Source organism: Aplidium turbinatum, chromosome 1, assembly GCF_918807975.1.
Source record: "Aplidium turbinatum chromosome 1, kaAplTurb1.1, whole genome shotgun sequence".
In the NCBI taxonomy this organism is placed as follows: Eukaryota; Metazoa; Chordata; class Ascidiacea; order Aplousobranchia; family Polyclinidae; genus Aplidium; species Aplidium turbinatum.
The window spans coordinates 20,913,895-20,939,605 of NC_137472.1; the positions used below are offsets into that span (position 1 = coordinate 20,913,895).

A 25,711-nucleotide genomic window follows, 5' to 3' on the forward strand; every position below is an offset into this window, starting at 1 on the left:
CGAGCTGGACAGATGTTTTATTTAAGAGCTTCAAAAAAAGGAGTTTATTCTTTTCAGGCAAAGCCCAACTGTTTTGATAGGTTTACAGACGTTTTTTTGGTCATCTAACCAAAGCTGGTAGCCTATACCGTACCTAATCTATCAAAACTGTTTCTTTTTATTTGATTTAATCTTTTCAAGTTTACTCAAACATTTTTAAATAAGACAATGATTTTTGCTTATGTGTAGCTATTTTGGAAAAGCAAACTTGTGAAAATGTCATTTGCTATTTCAGAAGAATAAATAAAAGTTTTTTCATAACATTTTAAACACTTTTATTGTTGATGAAAAGAATTTAAAAGAAGCTAGAGTTAGCCAGGAAGTTTGGCCATGAGTAGATTTGGTGCATTTGTCATTTTATTTTTGGTAAGTTGTTAATAAAAGTTATCTTAGACCTACCGTACCTACCGTACCATGTTTAAAGTTGTTATTACTTTGATTCATAAATTACTGTAACCATCGTTTGCTGTGATTTATTTCATGATTTGCTAATATGATATTTTCATGCTGTGGATTTTTAATACTTAAAAAAACATTTTTTACTGCTGTTCATTGTTCAATATTACATTAGCCTATTGTTATAACATGTTTTGTTATCATATATATATGTTGTAGCCTATTAATATTATAATGCTATTATTTAGATGTTTAGCAGAACAACCGCTGTATATAAGTGGAAACTTGGTGAAGATACTCAGTATACTGGTACGTTGAAATTTTATTGTTTTTATTCATTTGCTTGAAACATTGTAATTTAAAGTACTTCCTTATGACTTCCTTTATGCCATGTATTGCTTTCTATGTGAACATTTAAATGAATAATTTGTCATCAATTTGCGTTAATCAGTTATTGCCTTGAGAATACAACTGAATGTGACATTTACAACAACACTGAAACCATACAGAAGCATAGAAATATAGACTACCGTACTTGACTTAAAATACTATGATTTTGTCTCCTGAAGATATGATTTGCCAATGTCAAAAGTAAGGTGCAACCTAATTCGTACCATGAACAATTTGTACAGTCAGTTCGTACCTTGAAAAGATTGAGAGAAAAAATTAAAAAAAGCCGAAGTCGCTGATCAAAGTTTCCGCAAACAAACAAACTGAAAAGATCGAAAGAAAAAAATTGAACAAAGCCTAAGTCGCTGTTTCCGCTTTTCCGCAAACATTTTTAAATTTCCGGTAATGATCCCAAGAGTTTGCCGAAGTCGCTGATTGCAGTTTCCGTAAACATTTTAAAAGGGTTAGGGTTGGGTTAGGATTGATCGGAGTTTCCGCAACCATTTTAAAATTTCCGGTAATGATCTTAAGAGGTATAGAACAAAGCCGAAGTCACTGGTTGCAGTTTCCGTTTTTCCACAATTTCCGCAAACATTTTAAAATTTCCGGTACCGTAATGATTCTAAGAGTTTGATGAAGTCGCTGATCGGAGCTTTCGCAAACATTTTAAAATTTCTGATAATGATCCTAACGTTTTTTGTTTGTTTGCGGAAACTGTGATCAGCGACTTCGGCAAACTCTTAGGATCATTACCGAAAATTTCGGCTTTGTGCAAATCAGCGACTTCGGCTTTGTGCAATTTTTTCTCAATCTTTCCAGTGGAAAATTTTAAAATGTTTGCGGAAACTGCAATCAGCAACTTCGGCTTTTTTAAATTTTTTCTCTGGATCTTTTCAAGGTACGAACTGACGGTACGAATGGTTCATGGTACGAATTAGGTTGCATCCTCAAAAGTGTGGGAACTTGGCTTGCCCGTCTTGATATAAAGTTGACTTCACTTTGAAAAATAAGTGATACACACAGGCCTCGAAATTCACGGCGGACATGTCCGCCGTCACAGCATGTGATGTCCGCGGGAAGTACCCTCTAGATCGGTCATATTTGTTCGCCGAGAAATAACACAGAAACTGGCGATTCAAATCGTCATTGTATAGCACGAACAATTGTTGCAAGAATACAATTTCCCACGCATTCTAGCGTGCATCTAGAAAATATGAATACCGTACTGTATCCCTTAGCTTCCATTCAAGCAGGAAAACTTTTGATTTTTACGTTGCTTCAACGATTGATGACATTGAATCATCGTAACAAAGATGAATTCTTCGCCAAGAATCGATGGAAGTACCGGTACTTCTACACACTAATCACGCGTAACTTAGTTCAAGTCTTATGTCACAATGTTTGGCTTTGATCTCCGAGTATTATTGATAGGGAAAGGTTGGTTACAAAATTAGAAATGCAAGTGGGCTATTACAGCAAGATGCAGCAAAAATTGTTTTGGTATTACAGTAAGAAAAAGCCCAGGGAAAATTCACTTTCGATCACATGTCACACAAAAACAAACCTAAAAAAGCCTAGTGATACTTTGCACAGCAGAAAATAGTAGCGTTAGTGTAGAAGTGTTCCGACTCGTGCCCAGAGCATTGTGATGCAAGAAGCCACATGACCTCGTTTGGTGGAAGTTAATCAGTTGGCCTATGCGGTGTATCAAGCAGCTACACGGCGCTTTAACTCTTCAAGCGCACGTCGTTGGTCTGATAAAAGCCTTTCAGAGTGACTTCGCTTAAATTTAAAGCCTTCTAAACCGTACAGCTATTAGCTATACTTCTTAAATGGCGAAGAAATATCAAGATAAATTGGTTAAGCATGACGATCGACGTTAAAACTGGTGTGTCCGCCGTGAGACTTGATTTGTCCGCCGAGATAGCTGCTCAGACCGGACACGTTTGTCCGCCGTCAACAAAAACGAATTTCGAGGCCTGTACACAATTTGTCTCATAGAATGTTTTTGCAAGAGAAATGTTGTGTACACAGATTTTAAGTTTAAGAAAAAGTAAGAACAGTCTATTGCAGTTTTCAAATTTGCTGTTGGCCGTTGCCAGATTGGTTAAGGTAGTAGACAAAATAATAAATTCTGTTAATACAAAGCAGCAAATACTCAGCACAGATTGAGTACAAAATGGGTTCACCAGCATTTATTAATTCTAGGGTGAAAAAACAAATGCACCCAAATTCGTACCCTGAAAAGATTGAGAGAAGTACTTCAAAAAAAGCCAAAGTCGCTGATCGCAATTTCCGCAAACATTTTAAAATTTTCCCCCTGAAAAGATCAAGAGAAAAGATACGGTAGCACAAACCCAAAGTCGCTGATTGCAGTTTCCGCAAACATTTTTCCGCAGTTTCCGCTAACCCTCACCTTAACCCTAACCCTTTTAAAATGTTTGCGGAAACTGCGATCAGCGACTTCGGCAAACTCTTAGGATCATTGCCGGAAATTTAAAAATGTTTGCGGAAACTGTGGAAAAACGGAAACTGTGATCAATGCTTCGACTTTGTTCTATTTTTTTCTCTTGATCTTTTCAATTTGTTTGTTTGCGGAAACTTCGATCAGCAACTTCGGCTTTTTTCAATTTTTCCTCTTGATCTTTTCAGGGTACAAGTTGTTCAGGGTACGAATTAGGTTGCACCCGAAAAAACATGTCTAGTTGTTTGTTTGATGTGCAAATAATAACTTGAATGTGAGCGGTTGCTGTCAATCGAAAATCCTGGAGCAATATATCATAATGAATAACGATACCGGTATATGAATAAAACTGGTATCAATAACAAATGATGGAGCTCCTTGAATAATTGCAAAAAAAACAAAGATGCGGTAGTTTTGCTTTAAAAACACATGGAAGACCAAAGAATTTATAACAACACCATAAAGTTACAATGTCTCATTCACCAGGAGGTTTTGTGTGTAAAAGTATGAAACTTAACCCATTAAAAGCCGCCACAAGTTCCCGTTGCTCTTTTTAGGAAATATTTCAGCCACAAAGTTGTATTGTCATAACTTTTGAATTAGTTTAAAAAAATTTCATGATTTTTACTTTTTTCATGCATTTTTTTGTTTGCCTTTTAAAAGGACACCGGCCACATAGTCAAATGTAAATCTCGCGATACCTTAACATAAGAAGGTGTTTGTTTCGGTAGAAATTTGTCAGATCTTACTTGAAGGACGTTTCAAAGTTATTGTATGAACATATTATATTCACGGTAACCATCGGCGTAGCTAGTGGGGGGGTGTCCCCCCAGTGGGCAGTCTCCCCCGGTCGGAAGCTTGTGGCAGTAGAATATTTTTAAACGTAAACGAAAAAGCATAGTCAAAATCTTTTTTGAAATGGATTTGACTCGTATTCTATTTGCTGGTTCCTACTTCACGCGTTCAGGGGTGTAAAATCATGGTCCACCGCGGGCGGCACAAACCATAGCGATACGCCACTGACAGTCGTCGGCTCCAGCTCGTGTCTGAGCATTGGTTTCGTCATCAAATCGAATTTGGCTTTGGATGGTGATGTCATATATGGCTTTGGAGGCCAGTGTATGATGGAAAAGACGTGGGCAAAAGTCACATTGTATGAGGGGTAAGGATTGTATGGAGGGAGGGGCGTGGTAGTTTTAACTTTTCTAGTGTTCGTTTTTCTTGGGCTTTTTGTATCCCTTTTTTTCGAAAATTTCCGTGCCTTCCTTAGATCTTTTTCTGCAGAGTAATCTGTCACTAGCAAGGTTTTCCCATGAATCCAGATCAATGTTTGCATGATTGAGGGAGACTTTCAGCTAATCTTTCTATCTCATTTTTGGTCTTCTGGAGGGGGGTTTCCTGTCTCTAGTTGTCCCTCCTCGTTGTTCCTTCTCATGACATGTCCTGTCCAGCGAAGGCAGTGTTGCAATATGGTGACTTCTGAACTGGGCAACCTAGCGCGATCAAGGATTGCATCTTTGGTGAGACAATCTTCCCAACGAGTGCCTAGCATTTGACCCAGTTTCCTCTGCTGAAAATTTTCAAGACTTTTGATGTAACGGCGGTATAATGTCCAGGTTTCACAAGCATAGAGAAGAGTGGATAGAACGACTGCCCGGAGGACCATAATTTTTGTGCGGATAAATATAGCATGGTTGTTGAAAACACGATGGTTAAGTCTTCCATAGGCACAATGTGCTGCTTTTACACGATGTTCAATATTCTTTGACAGTGTTACAAACAACCAAAAAAATGTGGCCATGTGGCCGGTGTCCTTTTAAAAGGCAACAATAAATATAAAGCAAAATAAACAAATAAAAGAAGCAAAACCTTACACAAATTAGAGTGTAGTAGGAAGCACAATATTACAGAGTATCAAACTATGAAGAAACATAATTCATATCTATTACCAATAGGCAATAAAACATACATGTTCCTCCTCACTTCACTTTATCGGGCTCTTCTCATTTTTCAACAATTTTCAAACTTTCACAAAATTCAGAAAAAGTACTTTGTTTGCAAATATTTATCAACACCTTCCAAAACAGACCCTAAACAACTACTAGCAAGTCCAAAATGATTCAATCAAAATAAGATGATGCAATACTGATGCATTCAAAACGATGTCCTTTTAAAAGGACACCGGCCATGAATGGGTTAAAGGACGTGATACAAGTAGTCGCCTGAAGACTGTAAACTATATTTTGTCTCAAGGTTGAACTATTGTCAATTTTGTCAACTTCACTTAGCGGAGAATCAGTAATCAATATGGGGATTTGTTATATTTCTGCACCATTTCCTAGCACAGTCAAGGTGATATGATGAAGACAGAGTACACTGTACAGTGTACTGCTGTACCCACCCAAGAAAGAAGGAGCAATCTTTCTTGAAAGTAAAAACATCAATGCAGCAGAATTTCATGATCAAGATTAGGTTTCTAATTTGGCATTTCTGATCGACTTAGCATCACATCTGAACAACTTGAGTTTGGAGCTTCAGGAAAAGCTCCGATTCATACACAAGATGTGGTCGCAATTGTATGTACGGTACTCGTATTCGAAACAAAACTATGCTCTGGGACAGAATGGCCCGTTTCGGCTAGTCCGATTCGGCTATTACCCTATTTGGCTACAGCCCAATTTGGCTAGTCCAATTGGGCTAGTTCCCTATTTGGCTACAGTTTTTATCAGTTAGTTTCCTATTCGGCAATTTTTTGAAAATCCAACGATAATCCTTCTGTAATTCAACAAAATCCCTCTGTAAATCCAACCTTCTGTTTATTTAGAGAAATTTGTATTTTATTCCACAATAGGCTATCGTTTCTTTTGCATTCTTGCATTTTATCCAGTGTTTACTTTTGAGTGCCTTCCCAGGCGGCAAAATCCGTCATTTTTGTTGTCTGCGTTCAAAATATGTGTTTTACATCAAAACAACATTTTTCATGATTAACAATACAGGTTAATGAGATAAACAGAAGTGTTTTGTTAGTTGTTCGAGTGTGTTATTGTTCAAAATCATAGGCGCCTAACTATTTTTTTGGCCGTGGGGGCGAAAGCGTGTTTCATCAGCATTCAGCAGCAACGTAAATTCAGCAAATGTCACACAGAGGGATGACGTAATTATGCCGTCACACTAGGATTGCTTTTATTGCCACACTCGGAGTTAAGCCTGTCTACTACTCTACACTACAAAATATTTTGAGCTGAGCGTGGCGCATTCTTTGTTTATTTTAGACAAAGCTTCTCTCGGCACCAGCGCCGCCGTCGGCCTGAAAATGTCTGGTCATCGCAACCTTTTTTTATGCTCTGGAGAGATTCGCTTGACCAAGGTTCTGGCTCAAAATTTAGTTTGAGCTCAGGTCTTGGCATTTTGTGGGACTTTGGTGGAAAGGCAGTTTCAGTTTTCTGGAAAGATTTCTGTTTCAGTTAATAGGTTACTTGGTGTGTGTAGATAAAAATTAAAAGGTTAGGTTTAAAAAAGTCTTACATTGGCCTACTTAGCTGCTAGTTTGGTTAAGGTGGCACTTCACTAGGCTTTTGGTATGATTAAAGTTGGCCTTCCAGCTAGTATGGTGGTCCTACCTCTTAGACGGATTCAAACTATCTTTAGCTGTTGGTCAGGTTCAGGTAGCACTTGGGTTGGCCTACCGGCTAGCCTTGCATTGATTGCAGTGTTCAACTGTACAAGTTAAAGGATAGCTCTAGGTCTACAATACTATTCTAGATTATTTTCAGTTGACCTATTACACTGTGTCAGTACAGCGATGGATGCTTTTGATTGATAAGTATAAATCAATTGAAGGTGAATTTCCAGCCAGTTGACGTAACCAAGCAGAAAGTGACGTTGTTAGCGCTTGAATGCACCGGAATGGCCCGTTTCGGTGAGTCCGATTCGGTGAGTCCGATTCGGTGAGTCCGATTCGGTTAGTCCGATTCGGTGAGTCCGATCCCTTAACGGGGGATTTTTTAATTTTTTTTTTAAATTATCGGGTACCGTAGCCTAATTATCATTGCCGTTTTAGGGTTAGGGGTTAGAAGTTAGGAACTCACCGAATCAGACTCACCGAATCGGACTCACCGAATAGTAGCAGACCCTGAATGCACACGGTCGCAAGATCATAATTGCCAGTGTAGACAGTTTTTAGTCAGTCGAGGCTTGACAAGGCAGGCGTTTGCGCTTTTCGGGCTTGTAGTGTAGACCAGGCTTTATCGCTACGTTCGACCTACCGTTAATTATTATAAACAAAACTCGACCACTTCGGTTAAGCAAACACATGACATGCGTCTGCGTTAGCTAGCGGTTGATGGACTGCGACTCTTTAAGCTAAGCACAACATAAAGTTTAGCAACGAACTAGATTTATTAGCATGAAACAAGAGACGAAAAGGTTTACTAAAAGGTACACTGTAAATGGAATGACAATGTTTTGAAAATGGAATGCAAATACTAACTTGATCATACGCTTGAAAATATACCTGTGGAAAGTAAAATCATTCATGTTAACATCAATTCAGCAGCACGTCACCTTGAATAAATTTAAAAGTTGCTGACTTCCGTAAGCAGCCCTTGAAAAATAGTTACGGAGAGACGTTTGATTAAGTTTTCGACTTGACATTGCTCCCTTTTCACTACAATATCGCAACTTATGACTGACCGCTGTAAAACGCCCGTTTTCGCGTTGCAGATGAAACAAAAGATGCGCATATTCCGCCTTTGATCGGGTTTCTATGGCAACGGTCGTGTGTGAGCCATTCAGTTTGCGTGAGTCCATTACTGCGTTGATTATGCGGCGCGTGCGCAATGCGGTTTGTACCAGCCCTTGTTGCGTTGGTTAGTGGTTACCTCGGGCCGAGACTTCAAGTTCATTTTCACAGCGAGTGATTCACTGGGCACCGCACAATTCACTGCAGTGCAGAGGTTTCGACTTTCGAAAGCGTCGACTTTCGAAATGTTTTTCTTTTGGGTGCATTCAACATCTGATGACATTGAATCGACACAAAATGGTAGATTTTTGGTATATCCCAGGCAGCAAAATCAATCATATTTACATTGATTCAACGTCTGCAGACGTTAAATCAATGTAAAAATGACAGATTTTGTTGTCTGGTGTGGGATTGTAGCATCGCTACTCGTTCTAGTGATTATTTATTGCAAAGCTGTTGCGGTTTGCATTCAAAAAATGTTTTTCTGCTGCCGATCGCTAGTTCATCTATTGTTTTATGTATTAATACAGAATAAAAAGTTGCCCCCACAGCTTAGGCGCCTATGTTCAAAATACATGTAAAAACTTACATACGAGTTATTAATTACTTAGATAGCATAAATTTGATGCTCTAAAACAAAGTCATATATTACCATACATAGTCAAAGTGGCAAATGCGCGGACGGACAGTTTTTACGATAATGCACGGTCCATCAATTTAGAGAATTAACCGGCGGTAAGTATTAACCGGCGATTCAATTCGATAATATCAAACCTCCATCTTTACACTCTGACTACAAAAAAAAATTGGGCCTATATCACGTGAAAGTTACGAGTAATTAAGCATGATTACAACGACCTAATTTTTGGGCAAAATCAACTTTACGACCGGTTTTGCGAACTTTGATCTTCCGCTTTGCAAGGCAACTTGATAGTTACTTTGAACTTTAGTCCAATGTAAAGTGGTTTCACTTTAACCTGAATAAAAAAATTTCTACTTCTGGCTTTCTTTCCCAATTAAAATGATTAATCAGCGCATTTGAAAAGGTTTTCCAGAATTTCGTTATTGCTTTGTGACAAGCATTTCTATGGTAAACAACTTTACCTCGCTTCCCATTTTTTTCTCAGCTATTCTCTTTTAAATACCTGCGTGTAGTCTTGCTCCTCCGTCAAGGGGTGGTAATTACACACAATTGATTATGACCCAATCGAAGGCTTTAATTTATCACATGGCTCACCCAGACAGTAAAATCCGCCATTTTTACATAAATTTAATGTCTGCAGACGTTGAATCAATGCAAAAATGATTATTTTTGCCGTCTGGAAAGGCACTCAAAACTAAAGTAAACACTGGATAAAATGCAAGAATGCAAAAGAAAAGATAGCCCAGAGTTGCCAGATTTTTTTCACAAAAAGTAGCAAAATGGATTTGAAAGTAGCCCAATTTCTGCATGATGTTTTTCTTTCAAGAAAAATTGCATTTTGTATGTTGCATAATTTTCCAACATGTCCCAATTGTAAGATATAGCCTAGTATATCAGTTCCTACTGTACAATTAAACTTTACAACCATTACCTAAGCAGAAAAAAGATTATATTTACAGTCAATCAATCAAGTTTATTTCGGTATGGCTCCACATTCATTTTCAATGTACACATCAGTAGATATAACAAATCGCTTTTTTGATATGGAAACTACACCATGGAGGCACCGAAAAAACCATGCGGTTATCTAAGTCAAGGTGCCCCCACGAGTGTAGATCAATTCAGTAGGCTAGTCGGAAAGATCACAAGAACTATCAATTACAAGAGCAGAAATATATGCAAAATAATGCTTACACCAACAATAAAGATTAACGAGAAGAGTTTAGCGCTGGGTAGCGCTAACCAGAGGAAAACTGGTCACAAAATTGGTTTTAACGTCACTCTATTAGCTTTATTGGGAGCTGTTATACAAGTCCCCCCCTCCTTGGTAACTCATGATAAAGACAGGACTTAACCAAACATATAGGGTGAAACTACTTTACCTTTGCTTTACTGTTCACACACTTCAATCCACATGTTTTGGTCAATTCCTCTTTGTCATGAGTTACCAGGGGGGGGAGGAGGGGACATTTATACCAGCTCCCTTTATTGTGCTACCATTGTTGCTGACTTAAAATATTATAAGACTGTCACAGCTAGCCTACATTAGGCTAATAAGATTTGCTACATTACTACCCACTACACCTCTAGTCTTTGTCTAATTAAACTATACATATCTTGTCTAAAGTTTACTAATTCAAACCTAAACCCAACTCTTAACTACAAAAGATAAGTCTATCACAAAATTCACTCTCTAAGTCTAACAATAGCAACTACTTACAAAAACCCCTGGGAAACTTCTGCATTTTAACAAACCGGATAGAGGCTTCAGCCTACAATACAGCAGTGGCCGAGTGGTTAGCGCATTGGGCTCGCAGTCGAGAGCTTGCATGTTCGACTCCAGCCACCCGCAGTCCCGCACTTGCTGTTGTTTCTCTGGGCAAGAATCTTTACGATAATTGCCTCTATCCAGTGATCGATTTCGAGTAATGGGTAGTACCAAATTTAAGTCATAAGTAGAGTAGACAACCAGGAAACAGACATTGCCATCGGCTGCAGCGTGGGTCAGGTGCACGTCGGAAGGCGTGCACCGATGCATAGCGCTCGTCCGCTTTCCCGCTATGCAGGATAAAGATATGAAAAACTAACAAACAAAACAACTGGGTAACTCAGCAAGTCGCCCATTGGCTAGGAACAGTACACGTGGACGACTGGACGTGTCATCACGCCATTTTTACCAAAAAAAAGAGAGAAGAGAAAAACGTAAAAACGCTCGAAAGTGAGAGACGTGATGCAAGTCGATTATTCTGTGATTCATTCCACTTTTATCTTTGTTAGGCATTGGGAAGTAAAAAGTAGCCCAAAAAGTCGCAAATGTCAAAAAATCGCAAACCTTCAAAGTCAAGTCGCGAAGCGAATTAAAAGTAGCCCAATTCGCGATAAGTAGCCCAATCTGGCAACTCTGGGATAGCCTATTGTGGAATAAAATACAAAATTCTCTAAATAAACAGAAGGCGTCGTTGGATTTACAGAAGGATTCATCATCATAATCCATCGTCGGTTTGTTCCCCACTAATGGGGGTGGCCGATTGTTTCCGCGCAGCAATTGTTTTAATCCCTTTTCTCCATTTCACCCTGTCTCTTGCATCTTCCTCCTTCAGTCCGACTTTTTTAAATTCATCCTTCACTTGTTGTTTCCACGTTCTTCTTGGACGACCGCGTTTCCTCTTCCCATCCACCTTTAGATCTAGTGCCTTTCTAAGAAAACTTCCTTCCTCCCTCCTTATCACATGTCCATACCATCTTACTCCATTTGCCCTTGCCAGTTGGTCTATGGTCTCTCTCATCTCTAGCATATCCAACAATTCTTCAGTCCTTTTTTCCCTTCTCGTTTTCATCCCACACATTGCTCTCACCATTGACCTTTCCGTTCTTCTCAGGATTGCCAGTTCACTCTCTCTCAATATCCAATTATCCAATATCCATGTCTCGCTTCCATATAGCATTGCAGGCCGCACACAGCCGCACACAGATTATCGTTGGATTTTCAAAAAATTGCCGAATAGGGAAATAACTGATAAAGACTGTAGCCAAATAGGAAACTAGCCCAATCGGACTAGCCGAATCAGGCTGTAGCCGAATAGGGTAATAGCCCAATCAGACTAGCCGAATAGTAGCAGATCCGCTCTAGGAACGTCAACTGGAAAATACAAATTATGTTCACTTTACTATGTGCAAAAGAAAACCTACAGGCAATATGTTATTAGTTTCTGTGATACAGCACTTAGTGGTCCACATTGAAAAGTGTTAATTTGTGGACAATCATTTACTTAACAAAAATTCACATTAGTATTTGAAGTTGGAATGTCATTGTTATTTTTTGAGTCAATCTTAACACTTTGCTCCTCAAAGGGAGGCCAGATTTGGCCCCCCCCCTCATATTTCCTTTAATTATTTGAAGCACAGTAACGCCATGCACTTGGTTTTTCTTGACTTTTCCTAAAATTGCCAGGCGGATCTGATGATATTAAATTTGATGCTAAAAGTTGTGTAGTTTTCTTGTAAATTCAAGATTTTGGTGAATTTTTGCTGTTTCTAGCTAACTTCCAGCAAAGCGTGAAATGGATTACATTGCGATGACAAGCCATAAGCTCATAATTGCTTCGTGCATCGATATGCGCGAGCAGAGAGAAGCATCCTCTTGCTTTCTTTTTTTGGTTTGACCTCAATAATACAAAGCTCGTTATTTCTTATGCTACAAAGAAAAGCCAGTGATCGCAAAGCTGTTATTTAGAAACAATAATAGCAAGCTTTTTTGCGTTATCAGCTCTACAAAGAAGAATAGCAATCCACGATCAAAATAGTAGGCTATGGAGGCCACAAACTATTCAAAACAGTTGTTTCAAGCAGATAATATTCATTGACGAATAAAAAACGTTACAATAAGAAATCTTCTCTTGGATAAAGACACGAAAACCTGGTTTCGAAATAAACGTTCTATGGAAATGCTCTCATTGACAAAACTTGCAATTGAGGAAATGTATCACTGCAAATGCTTTTGGGAGAAGCCGGAGAAATAGCGTTTTTGCAAACAGTAATTGTGAGATACACTCAAAATTATGAGATAGGCTCCATTTACACGTAGCAGCTAACTCGATGGCGTCCCTTCACTGCTTTATGTCGCCTACTTGTTGTTATGTCCTGTATTTTTGTTTCACAGTGCACTGTGTTTTGTTCCAAAGAGCGCAAAATAAAGATGAAAATGCCTCATCTACATTACAAAATATTTTGTAATGTAGGCCTACAAACAAAATGTACAATGTACAGTTGTACACAATGTACATTACAAAATATTTTGTACTGTAGACGAGGCATAAATTTAGGCGTCACATAAGACAAACAACAAATCAGCTTTCTTCATCATTGATTCAACATCTGAATACGTTGCGCCAATGTATAAGAGGCCGGCTATTGTGAAGACCCGCCATTTATAAACGATCCGATTATACCAAAAGTGGGACAAACTAGTGGATCAAAGAATGAATAAATAATGCTGAGAAAACTAAATCTAAGTGACAAACAATACCGATGTCTTCATTTATCTTGGAAAAATGCTGCCTAAACTTATCAACACAAAATACAGTAAATAACGGCAAGGATCCCGAAAGCAGAATTTGCTCGACTTTGGCATGAATTTAGTCAGACATCTACAGTAATAATTCCACACATACAATAACGGGCTCTCAACTGCTGTAAGATACATAATAATCAACCTGGTTCTGGGCGATTTGTGGAACAGTTTAGGGGAAGACACTACTTGAAATGATGCACCACACAAAAGATTTTCAATGAAGACTGAGTCTAAAAACCGATGTGGATAGTGCTGCACAATAACTTCAAGTTTAGGACAGAAGAGGCACAAAATATCACGATAAAAATAAAGACCTTGTGGGAAATTTTCGAGAATCATAACACGATGCAGTAGTTTGCATGCTGCTCTAAGCTGGCCGGCAACCACAAAGGTAGACAATAGCCTACAGGCAGTTTATAATTCGATAACAGCGCAATAAACATTATAAATACGTAAACCGACAATTTTCTGTTACAAACGTTTTACGTCTAATAGTAAATTTTCCCCCAACAATTTTTTGTGAAGCACTTGCAAACCACGGTTTTGTAAAATAATTCATCATTATTATTTTTTACTTCTCGGATATTGTAAAACGTCATCAGCAAAATCACAAAAAAAATTTCATTACTTCAATGTAGTAGGCCTAAGAATTTTTTATAGAATTGTAGCCACGTTGTTTCAACAAAAAATCCATTTTTTAGCAATGTAAAGTTATAGAAAATAATTTGCAATCATGCAAATGGTTGGAAATAATCTAGGAAGTCTTCTCACAATCTGGCACAGAATGATTATGTTTATTGTATCTCAGTAAAATGTTTTACGACAAACTTTGAAGCTTCGTTGTAATCATTTATCTCTTTGAAGTCAAAAGTTATTTTTTTTTTGGCCAGAAACATAATCACTGCCTTGCTGACGTTGTCGCTTTTACGCGTATTTTTAGTGCTTCAAACAATAAGGACCCAGTCAGCAATCCAGTCCTTTTACATTGATTCAACATTTGTAAACGTTAAATTTATGTAGATTTGCTGACTGTGGGTTATTTCACATTTCCTTTGTTTACGCATGTTCCTCAATTCGCTGTTGCATTATTTCGACACTGGCTGACTAAAAATGTATTTTCAAATTGATTGACACAATCTTCAATAAAAAGTGAGCTTCGAACTTAGCTTTGTTGATGTAAATGCTGTATTTTTTGTGGATGTAATTTATGAGTCATGTTTATAAACACCCGTAAGCGAAATGACTTATGATGTGGCCTGCATGATATTTGTGATGCGACTTGACACAAATCCACAATTTCAAAAGCACCTAATTTGAACTTAGAAATTCCAGATTATTTCAACAACTTGTTCAATTGTCTTCTCTCTACTAAAAATATTCATACTACAAACACAATTGTAGACCTAAAATACACAAACGAAGATGTAAACAGCTATTCAAGCAGGCTAAGGTGTTACTTATGAGAAATTTGGTTCCATAAAACTAGAAGCTAGCCATGAGTTTCGGAATGCATTAGTTTAGGATAAAAATGTAAGACAACAAACGCAGTTTTGTTTTTTTCAAATTCGTGTAACACTATTACTCTGATTGTAACTATTTTAGAATCAGTGAGTAGCTTACAATAAGATTTGCTCGCAAGTCGTAAATTCTAATCAATGCAATGATTCGGCACACCGCACACACACTTCGTGCGTTCGATCGAGCTCTTTGTTATTTAGAAGTTTGCATGAAATCGGATTAGCACGGTTAATTAAAGGCGGCAAGTTAAATCAAAATTGTCGTTTTTGGGTACCTTTGCAAAAATTGAAATATCAAGTTTAACATATAAAATTTTAAAATAATGAGTTTTCACACTTATAGACAAATGATTTGCTTTCACACCAGTGCAACTTCTGTTGAAATAGCATCAGCGGATAACACGTAACAGCTGATTGAATTTGATCCAAAAACGGCCCCCCCTTGAGCAGTTAACTTCTAAAAAAACGTTGAAAAGCAAAGGGTTAAAAAGGCGATCCTTAGCAAGTTCTCTTCTCTGCTGAAGTTGTCGATAAATTTTTTGTCAAATGTTATCTTGTACTTTCTATGGCAGAAATTGTTAACTGCTGTTGTAAGGATGTAAATTTATACCTTATCAGAGTTTAATAATAACGCTCTTAAAATAGTGAAAGCAATAACTGTTTGATATGGTGACATTTTTATCCAGTTTATTGTTATATGCAGCTCGGTCACTATTCAACAGGATTCGAGTTAAGCGAGCCTGGTCATATCCTCCCATTGATGTTGACGAGACACTGGAAGGAGCTCCTTTTACTCGAAAGTCCATTCTAACGGTATGGTACAATAGTATCTGGGAATTGACATTGAATTTTTGTATTCAGAATATAGGCTACCAAACAAGTAGCCTAGACTTGTATCTGTTTCCGCCTCTTGGTAAAGTAATGTCTCAAATAAAGCTAGTTATCAATTTCAACATCTTGTAATTGCCGAACACCAACTTTCTGAATTGCAACCCCTTTAATTTCCTTTTTTTGTCTGTAAAATTTTGGTTATACAGAACGCCCTCCAACTCACTAGGGTCTCAGTTTTCTTGAAATTATTGTAGCACTTTTTATAGGTTATGTGATTAAACAGATGATGTCAAATATCTCAACTTTTATTTTTCTAAATTAGCAACAAAGTTAATTGAACTGAACTTATACAATCGCAAAACCGTGTAGATAAAATTGTTGTTCAGCATAGAGAGCAAATGAGATATGACCCTCTTGGAAATTTCAAATGATTCACCTGGGCATCTTGACACGCAGTTTGAGGACCTACAACTACAGTAAAATATCAGCAATCTAAGAAGAATAAACTCTCAAAATTTGGTCTTGATCCCTTAGAACTAGCACTACAACCATATTAGCTAAAAAAATAAACCGTATATATTGTCAAAACACAGAAGAACGTGAACGTATGCAATATAACTGATACCGGTACCAAGATGTAACACAGCAAAAAAGTATCATGTTATGTAATTATGCTTCAGTTTTTTTCAAAACATGTATTTATTATAAATGATATATATTATATATATAATTTAGTAATAGAACAAGTATCATATATAATTATTATATCATATGAGCATTGAACAGGCCTAAGCATTTTTAAACTTTGTGATTCTTATTAGTCGCAATGATTATGCATATTGCGTACTGATTACTGGTGAATGGTGATAGGTTTTGTAGTGTCGCAGAATAATCTTTCATATAATCTGCCCAATTTTTAGTTGTCTGGCAATTTGGAAGAATGCCAAGAAAAAGAGTTGTTTATAGTCCGGCAGAAGTATGACTGAACCTGGAAATTTTATGCTAAGTTTTTTTTTTTATTGATTTTGGTAGCTTAGGGTCTACTCTTTCAGAATCTGCCGGGTGCACTCCGAGCATCCTTGAGCGTTTTGAGAAATTCAAGATGGCGTCCAAAATGGCCGCCGTTTCAGATAACTCCCTATAACTCAGTTAGTATTTGACCTAGGATGATAATTTTGGTGTCTAACCATATGTTTTGAGGGGCAAGGAATCCATTGAAACTATTTATTTGACTGGTTGGGGATTGCATCATGTAGAAATGCAATAATGCCGCCAATAGGGCTGCCATATTACAAAATTCAAACAAAAACAAACAAATTCACTTGTATTTGGTCTAGAATGATAATTTTGGTGTCTATCCATATGTTTCGTGGACAAGGAATCCATTTCAAGGATTAAAACAGTTGCATATGAATTACATCACAGTAAAATCTAAAATGGCTGCTGATATATTTGCGAAATACTTACAGAAAATCATTATTTCTGCGACTTTGCTTGTGAAATACCGTCTAACATCACTCACAGATGTCACCATTAGTTATCACAAATGTTACCATTTATTGGTAATGTACAAGCCTCTCTCACAGTCACAGGACAGTCAGTTGTTGTTATCATCTCATCATTAAGTCACCTAGTCCACAAGTCTGTGACGTTGTCCAATTGATTAAAATGCTAAGTAAGAGTCTGGCTGCAACCTGCAGCATAACAAGCACAGAATATTGTACATTTCAAACCATCCCTTGTGCAGCTGCAAGAAAGCGTTTTGCAGGGGTTGTCACTCTTGCATCTACATCTGATCATGCGCATGACAGTTTCTGGGACGAGTTCAACATTTGCGGGAAGGAGAACCGGTTGTAGCGTTTTAAGTTTCGAGTTTTTCACCCATCCGTACTTTTCTACATCAAGTTCAGGCGGATTTCTGTCTTCCAGTGAACGCCACACAATGGCTTGGTGATGGGCCCTTCTTACATTCTCTTTAAAGGCCTCACTTGTAGGAGGAAGGGAACAAAGTTTTGGTGGTACCACGGAGGCCCGACCCGTTTTGGATGCCCATACCCTCCAGCGTGTTTCGGACATTGATTTACTCGTAGTGTATTGGCCGTAACAGGCTGACATGAATGTGGTTGCCTGCGCAATCACTGATTCTATGGGAGAATCAATGACCCCTAAAAGTGACAGTGAGTGACCATCTTTCAGAACCTTCAATGCAGTACCTTTGCCAACCCCATAGCAGCATGCTACCGTATCACACCCAGTAAGAGCATGGGCTGGCAGGAGTTCATTCACAAAAGAAACATGCTTCTCTACGGTTTTTCCTATGTCAATGACTGTGCGTTCCTTAATTGGTGATTCCATGGTGATACGATTTTTCATGCTTCCAGCATGATAATAATGAAGCAAGAGAATGAAAACGTCAGTGTCATCGGATATCACAGTTATACCACTCTCTTCATTATTTCGAGCAGACAGCATCACCTGTTGGACAATGATATTGTCCGCTTCCTCATGACTAGTTGAAAGGTCCGCTCTCCTGATCACTACACCACCATGGCTGATCTCCAATGGGGCAACGTCCTCACCAATCACTATCAACTTGTGACTTTGGGTGTATTCATGGAATGACTCGTCTTCAATCAGAAGTTTAACAATCAGGTTTATCAACTGCTTCTTGTTTTCGGTCACCGTCAATACAGTCTTTTGAGGTGGTAACTTGGTGTTCAACTGCAGCTCGTGGACTCGGCTAACTCCAGTGGCCCTAGCACTTCTGGTGACACTCTTAGTACTGTAATCGTAGTACCGATCGAACACTAGGTGAACGTCCCCAACTTTTAGTCTCTTGGCAATGGCATGCTTCAAGTTGTTTACGTAGTCTGTAGTGGTGCCCTCTGCAGGCCAAGGAATCACCCAGAGTAGGGCTGAACCATCAATCACAACTACTGAAGTGTCACTTGCTGTTGTCCGAGCAGATACCTCAACCTGAAGTTGTCACTTTAAGGAAGATTTTGATGTTGCAGCTCTCATTTCTTCTGTGGGGTCAAACATAGACGTTGGTACTGGAGCCACTTCGTAGGATAGGACATCTTTTATGTTAACATCACGCCCACTAGCCTGTTGGCCTATGACCCTGGAGTAGATGACATTCATGTCGTACACTTTACTACCTCCCACATCCACATGTTTCTTTGTAGTCACCATGGTAGTCACGGTCTTGTGAATTGTGTCATGTAAGCCATCAGGTAAATTCTCTCCGAATTCGCACATCTGTTTGAATCCTTTCTGCACAGCCTCCTGCACATTCACTGCCGGGGTTCCATGTTGACCTGTTGCAATGTTCACTAGATCCTCTGGATGTTTCTCGGGATCAAGTGGATCCATACATTTTTGAAGCTTTGTCTTTATGGCTTGTCGGTCCTTGTTGTCATTCTCTATCCGTGCCTTCTTTTCTTCCTTATGTCCACTTCCCTGGTCTCCAGAATCTCCAAGCATTTCGCCCAGAGCAGCCTCCACAGTACTACATGTATGAAGACTCAATGCCCAGATTTTGAGCGTATCCGGCTTCAAGGTTATTCCTATGATGCCATTTGGGGCATGGCCATATCTCATGAAAGTAGTTTCTATAAACATATCACTCCACAGGCCATTCCATAGTCCGCGCTGGTGCCTCATCACATGCTCCCCTTTCATGAACCGGACTAGTACCTCTTCTGGGAGGGCTTCCATTGCCCTTAGGTAGCACATCCCATACCTTGCATAATGCACATGACCAGCGGCAAAGAAATAGGGAAGCATTTGTTTGCATGCCTCAAGATGCAACAGCCAATCAGCTTCCCGCTCAGCTCGGACAAATCTCATGATAAGGAACACTGGTTTGATTAACATGTCCACCCACAATTTGGCAGTCTTACTCCTTTTGGCTATGTTCTCCAAGACCTCCACGAAATCCTCCTTTGACTCAAGTGTATTGCAATCAAGTACTCCTCGAAGAACTTCCTCAGCCAGCATTCTCAATGCTCGAACGTTCTGCGGAAATTTCTTTCCAGTCAACATTTTTGCGACTCCTCCAAACACATCTCTCAGAACTTCCTCCAGTCCACTGTTTTCCATCAGAGTCCCGATGCAGCCTATGAAACTCATCAACAAGTGCATACCACCCAAGCGCGGGATGACATCTGAAAACCTTTCTGGGTAAGCCCACTTCACATGTAATGCAACTTTATATAGTTGTAAGTCACAGGTAAATACCACAAACTTTTGGTCAGCATTATGTGTCACCTTTTGAGCTTCCACCATTGCTGTCATTATTGTATCTGGGTGGGATGGCACAAGATCAATCAAAGGCAGGTATGCCGTCTTAGTCTTAGGTTGTTCTGTTTGGCCTTGATTGCGTGTAAGAGCTGTGTTATAGCCATTGTACTCGGGACAATTCTGTTTCTGAACATCCTGAAAGAAGGCAAAATCAGTTTTGTCCGCTCTTTGTTTTAGAGTAGCCTGTTGCGCAAGTAACTTGAGTGAGAGAACTGTTCTAACAGCAGCACTCTTGGGCATTTTTGGTTTCCTGGGACCATTGTATCTCTGTATGGTGACATCATATTGTATTGGCTCCGACATCTCCTCCTTTGAAATTCGTGGGATTGTCTCTCTATGGCATCGATCAGCATCAGATGGTGATTCAGGTTGTGTAACCAGAACAGCTAACGAGTGGGTGGAAAGTTTTCCATTTTGCGACGAGATTTCAGCATCAAAATTATCGACAACTACTTGTACTAAACCTTCTGATGCATCAGATATGCCAAGACAGGATCGTTCCATTGTTGCAGCTTTCGCAGCTGAACGCTTGAAGCGTAATACCTCGTCATAAGAACATGTCACACCGAATGACTGCATGGTTGTGATGATATTTTTTGATCTGCCCAATTTTGAACCTAGTGTTATCTGCAGAGCCGTTGGGTTGTTCTTGACAGCCCCAGTCAAGATTGATCCCATCATTATGGCTGGGAAAGTCCTTTCTAGTTTTGCGGATACAAGTCCTAGTAATGTCATCAATGTTTCACTTACTTCGTTCATTGCAATGTCCTTATTAATTGTTGTTGAGTAATGGTTTTTATCCAAGTGAATGCCTTTGACTTCACTTCTAACCTTTTTCGCAATTCTATTCAAGATCACATCAGTATCATCGTCATCCTCATCTATTAGTCTATTAGGGATTTTGCCGCCTGACAACGGAAACAAACAATGTTTGCTAAACCTGCTGAATGCAACACAATAAGATCATCACCGAAGAAATCTGACAATTTTCCTAGCAGCGTTTTCCGTGACTGAATTTTGCCCCCATTTTCCGTGTATAGTTTGTACAGGTCAATCGAATTCCAAAGTTGTGACTGATCTTTCTTCATCACACCAATGACGTGTTCCATGGCAGGATCATCTTGTTCAAGTTTATCTGACTTAGCTGCTGCAATTGTTACGTGATCGAGAGACAGAAAGCTTATTCGACAGTCTGTGTGGTATCTTGCTTCAGCAGCATGGAGATCACCCACAATCCCATGAATGCGGAGTCTAACTTGTTCAGCCAAGTAATCATTTCGAACAACACATGTCTCTAAGATCGATTTCTTCAGGGTCGTCTTTCTATCTGGACTGAGTATTTGTCTGAATTTATAAGCAATTCTCCAACGTGATGGATTCTTACTGTCTTTCTGGAGTTCACATTTTTCTCCACAAAACAAACAGTCCTGAAGGAGATCAAACTTTCCACAAGCCGACGATTGTTGCCTTGTCTTTGGGGGAATATAGGATGATGGTTCTTGGGAATGTTTTCGCTTATTAAACCCTTTAACATGATGAGTGGATGTGTAACTAGAAACACAGCTTTTATGGCAGTCAATGGTTAAGTTAGCATTATTCTCAAGTTTTTCCTGCAGCAAAATGTGTACATCGTCATCGTAGATCCTGCTACATCTAATAATGTTCTGAATTCTGGCAGAGCCTGCCTCAGTAAGTCTTTCTGATTTGTCGTCACAGCTGAATTTCCAATTGAAGACGCATTTTCTCTCCTCCAATTCTAACCTCGTGCTGGAGGACGGTTTTCTAAAATAAATAAATAAAGGCACTCAGGTACGATTCCATCACGAATAATTAACACGAAAGTGGGAATGCATACAGGGTATTTACCGAATATGGTCCGTCATAGCCCAAGAGTCTCCGAATTGATCTCGATAGTTTCGAAATTGAATCTGCATTAACGATACGCGGAGTTATAGTCACAAATGTATGATCGAAGCACCACAAATACACAACAAAGAAGGTTCGTACGTACCGTTAGTGGCCTAAGCTTGAGAAATTCTCTCTTTTGCGCACTCAAAGATCAGTTTAATTCACTATACTGTACAGTAACTAACGTTCTTAAATTGAAAAACAAACAGAAGTAAGCATAATCATCATTCATCCTAACTAAATATTCACATAGTTTTCATTTTACTTCTCTGACAGTCTGACTGCTTATAACTAGAACATTGAATTAGAACAAGCACTGCTGCTTCGAAAGAGAGAACACTGTATCGATCTTTCTTACAAGCCTGCTGAGACGCAAGTTCGCGCTTGTCAGTCAGAAAGCAAAGTGATTACGTAGCATAGTGGGAGTTCGAGATTAAGAAATTTACAGTAGGTTAAGTGTTCGGCAAATACATCAGCAGCCATTTTGGATTTTGCTGTGATGTAATTCATATGCAACTGTTTTAATCCTTGAAATGGATTCCTTGTCCACGAAACATATGAATACACACCAAAATTATCATTCTAGACCAAATACAAGTGAATTTGTTTGTTTTTGTTTGAATTTTGTAATATGGCAGCCCTATTGGCGGCATTATTGCATTTCTACATGATGCAATCCCCAACAAGTCAAATAAATAGTTTCAATGGATTCCTTGCCCCTCAAAACATATGGTTAGACACCAAAATTATCATCCTAGGTCAAATACTAACTGAGTTATAGGGAGTTATCTGAAACGGCGGCCATTTTGGACGCCATCTTGAATTTCTCAAAACGCTCAAGGATGCTCGGAGTGCACCGGGCAGATTCTGAAAGAGTAGAGCCTAGGCCATAGGCGCCTAACCCGTGGGGGCCCAGCCCCCACGCATATTTCTCCGTGGGGGCAACTTTTATGCTGTATTGGTACATAAAACAATAGATAAACTAGCGATCGGCAGCAGGAAAACATTTTTTAAATGCACACCACAACAGCTTCGCGATAAATAATCACCAGAACGAGCAGCGATGCTACAATCCCACACCAGACAACAAAATCTGTCATTTTACATTGATTTAACGTCTGCAGACGCACCCAAAAACAACACAATTTGCTACGTAGACACGGAGCGTGCGTTTAGCTTTATGCACTTGCAAACAGACTCGATGTCGCTTTCGAAAGTTAAAACCTCTGCAGTGAATCGCTCGCTGTGAAAATGAACTCGAAGTCTCGGCCCGAGGTAACCACTACCCAGCGCAACAAGGGCTGGTACAAACCGCATCTACAACACGAATCTACAACACGAAAACCGGCGTTTGACAGCGAATTGAAAGCAGGTCAGTCATAAGTTGCGACATTGTAGTGAAAAGTGAGAAATGTCAAGCGGAAAACTTAATCAAACGTCTCTCCGTAACTATTTTCAAGGGCTGGGTGGGATGGCGCAGCGGATAAGGCGCTCGCTTTCCAATCACGCAATCCTGGTTCGACTCCCGGCTTATGCTGGTTGTTGACAAACACCGCTCACCTCTACCCAGGGTGTAATAAATTGGGTGGGCGTAATTGCTGAAGTAAAGGCGGCCGAGAGAAAGGAACTGGCCACCCTACTCTCGTTAGTGCCGATGGCTTAGTATAATGAGAACCTTATCTTCTCATCCCCCAATGCTTGGATTCAAGTATGGGACTCACCTTTACCTTTACGGATGTCAGCCACTTCTAAATTTATTCAAGGTGACGTGCTGTTGAATTGATGTAAACATGAATGATTTTGCTTTCAACAGGTATATTTTCAAGCGTATGATCAAGTTAGTATTTGCATTCCATTTTCAAAACATTGTCATTCCATTAATACAGTATACCTTTTAGTAAACCTTTCAGGCCTCGAAACAACTTTTTTTTCCGGCAGCCAAACGTGTCCGACTGAAGCAAGCTGTTCGGCGGCCAATCACAAGCACGTGGCGGCCATCGGAACTTCGACACGCATCAACATACAGTCTTCGAAATTAGCACATTTTTAATTTGGCAGAAGCGAAAAATATACTAGAGTAGTCTATCACGACCGCACTGTTTGATTTGTTGTGATGTAATAATGCCAAAACTAGCGATAAAGCGAGCAACAAGATACGCACGTCGCACGCTGTTACAGTCATTCACGATAACTCACGGGCGGAAAAGTAAGTTAATTTTGGGATGATTCAACGTTTGAGTCAGCACAAATCGATTTAATTTTCCCGGCGGGTTATATTGCGTAACAACAATGCCCAATAAGAAAGTTACGTTTGTTTTGCATTAATTCGACATCTAGCAACGTTGAATTATCATAAAATAACGTCAATTGCTCAACCAGGTACCAGTAACAAATTAATAGCTCCCTGCGAGAAGATTGCCTAGATTTACGTATACACTAACATAATTTCGGCACAATTGGGATACTGCGAACAACACAAAGTCTGTTTGATAAAGAACTAGCTGTCAGAATCGGAATCATCAGATGCTGTATCGGAGCACGAGGTTGTCGCGTCATCACGTCTTTGCCGTTCGCAATGAAGCGTCCACGTTTTGCGGCTTTCGTGCTTTGATACCAATCCACACGCCTCTTCCTTTTTCATAGAGATCCATCAGGGTGTTGACTAAGGAACAAATCTATGGCTGTGCCATAACGACTCGTAGGAATGTCTAATCCTAACCTTACAAGCGCTCGTGTAACCTTGGCATTTTTATTGCCGACGCTAATTTCGAAGACTGAATAGTCGCATCAATAAAGTGTATTGTGATGTCACTTGCATCCTGCGGATGTCAGACATCAGCTGCTTGGTCAATCAATAATGTTAACAATTCAAGCATAGACAGTGTGTATTGTGATTTATCGGGTACTTTGACTGCTTTCTAATCCTTTGTGATTATAAGTGGCAAGGTACTTTATTCACAAGGCTGCTTGCGTAAAATCGTCTCGGAACGTCATGGCGGACAAATGCGGCCGACGGAAGGGTGAGACCCGGTGGACAAAATGTCGATTTTTGTAGGTTAATCGCGGCCATGGCCACGATGGCCGCCTTCAGTTTCGAGGCTTGCCTTTTCGTCTCGTGTTTCATGCTAATAAATCTAGTTCGTTGCTGAACTTTATGTTGTGCTTAGCTTAAAGAGTTGCAGTCCATCAACTTCTAGCAGACGCATGGCATGTGTTTGCTTAACCGAAGTGATCGAGTTTTGTTTATAATAAATTAACGATAGGTCGAACGTAGCGATAACTCCGAGTGTGGCAATAAAAGCAATCTTAGTGTGACGGCATAATTACGTCATCGATCTGCGTGACATTTTGCTGAATTTACGTTGCTGCTGATGAAACACGCTTTCGCCCCCACGGTCAAAAAAATAGTTAGGCGCCTATGCCCTAGGCTACCAAAATCAATAAAAAAAAAAACTTAGCATAAAATTTCCAGGTTCAGCCAAAAAAGTGGATTTGGCAACCGGACTATTATCTTCAATGTAGTGCATAGTGAACTTTTCTAGTGACTATTTCCCATATGCTAAATGTGGAATTGATTGATAGCATTTATGAAATTTTAGTTGTGTATTGTCTTGGTTTATGTTCTGTTTGAGTTCTGATGATTCTGCTCTCAGCCATCATATATATTAACATTATACCTGAACAGTTGCACACTTCACCTTCATTTGATGTTTGTTTGGCTAAGTAGCCTATATCAGTTTAAAGTGGTCTTCTATGTTATTTATACAATGCACAATTGTGCAATGTACATTAGGGTGCGGCTGATGCCCCGTAAAATTTAAAACTTGATTGTAACAACCCTAACTTTTTTTTTGGAAGTGAGGCTTGGTGTACAAAGCTTACATATGAAGTTTCAGCAAAATTAAAT

At 39.3% G+C, this 25,711-nt stretch overlaps 1 protein-coding gene across 2 annotated transcripts in view; it reads left to right on the forward strand.

Moving 5' to 3' along the window:
• Window positions 1–273: 273 nt before the first annotated feature.
• Window positions 274–25,711, forward strand: part of LOC145769454 (cadherin-4-like) — a 51,657-nt gene continuing 26,219 nt past the window's right edge. For both annotated transcript variants that reach the window (XM_082581099.1, XM_082581107.1), the window contains exons 1-3: window positions 274–405; window positions 684–744; window positions 15,464–15,573. In XM_082581099.1, the coding sequence (XP_082437225.1) occupies window positions 370–405; window positions 684–744; window positions 15,464–15,573 (207 nt within the window). In that variant the 5' untranslated portion in view covers window positions 274–369. The remainder of the gene's footprint in view (window positions 406–683; window positions 745–15,463; window positions 15,574–25,711) is intronic.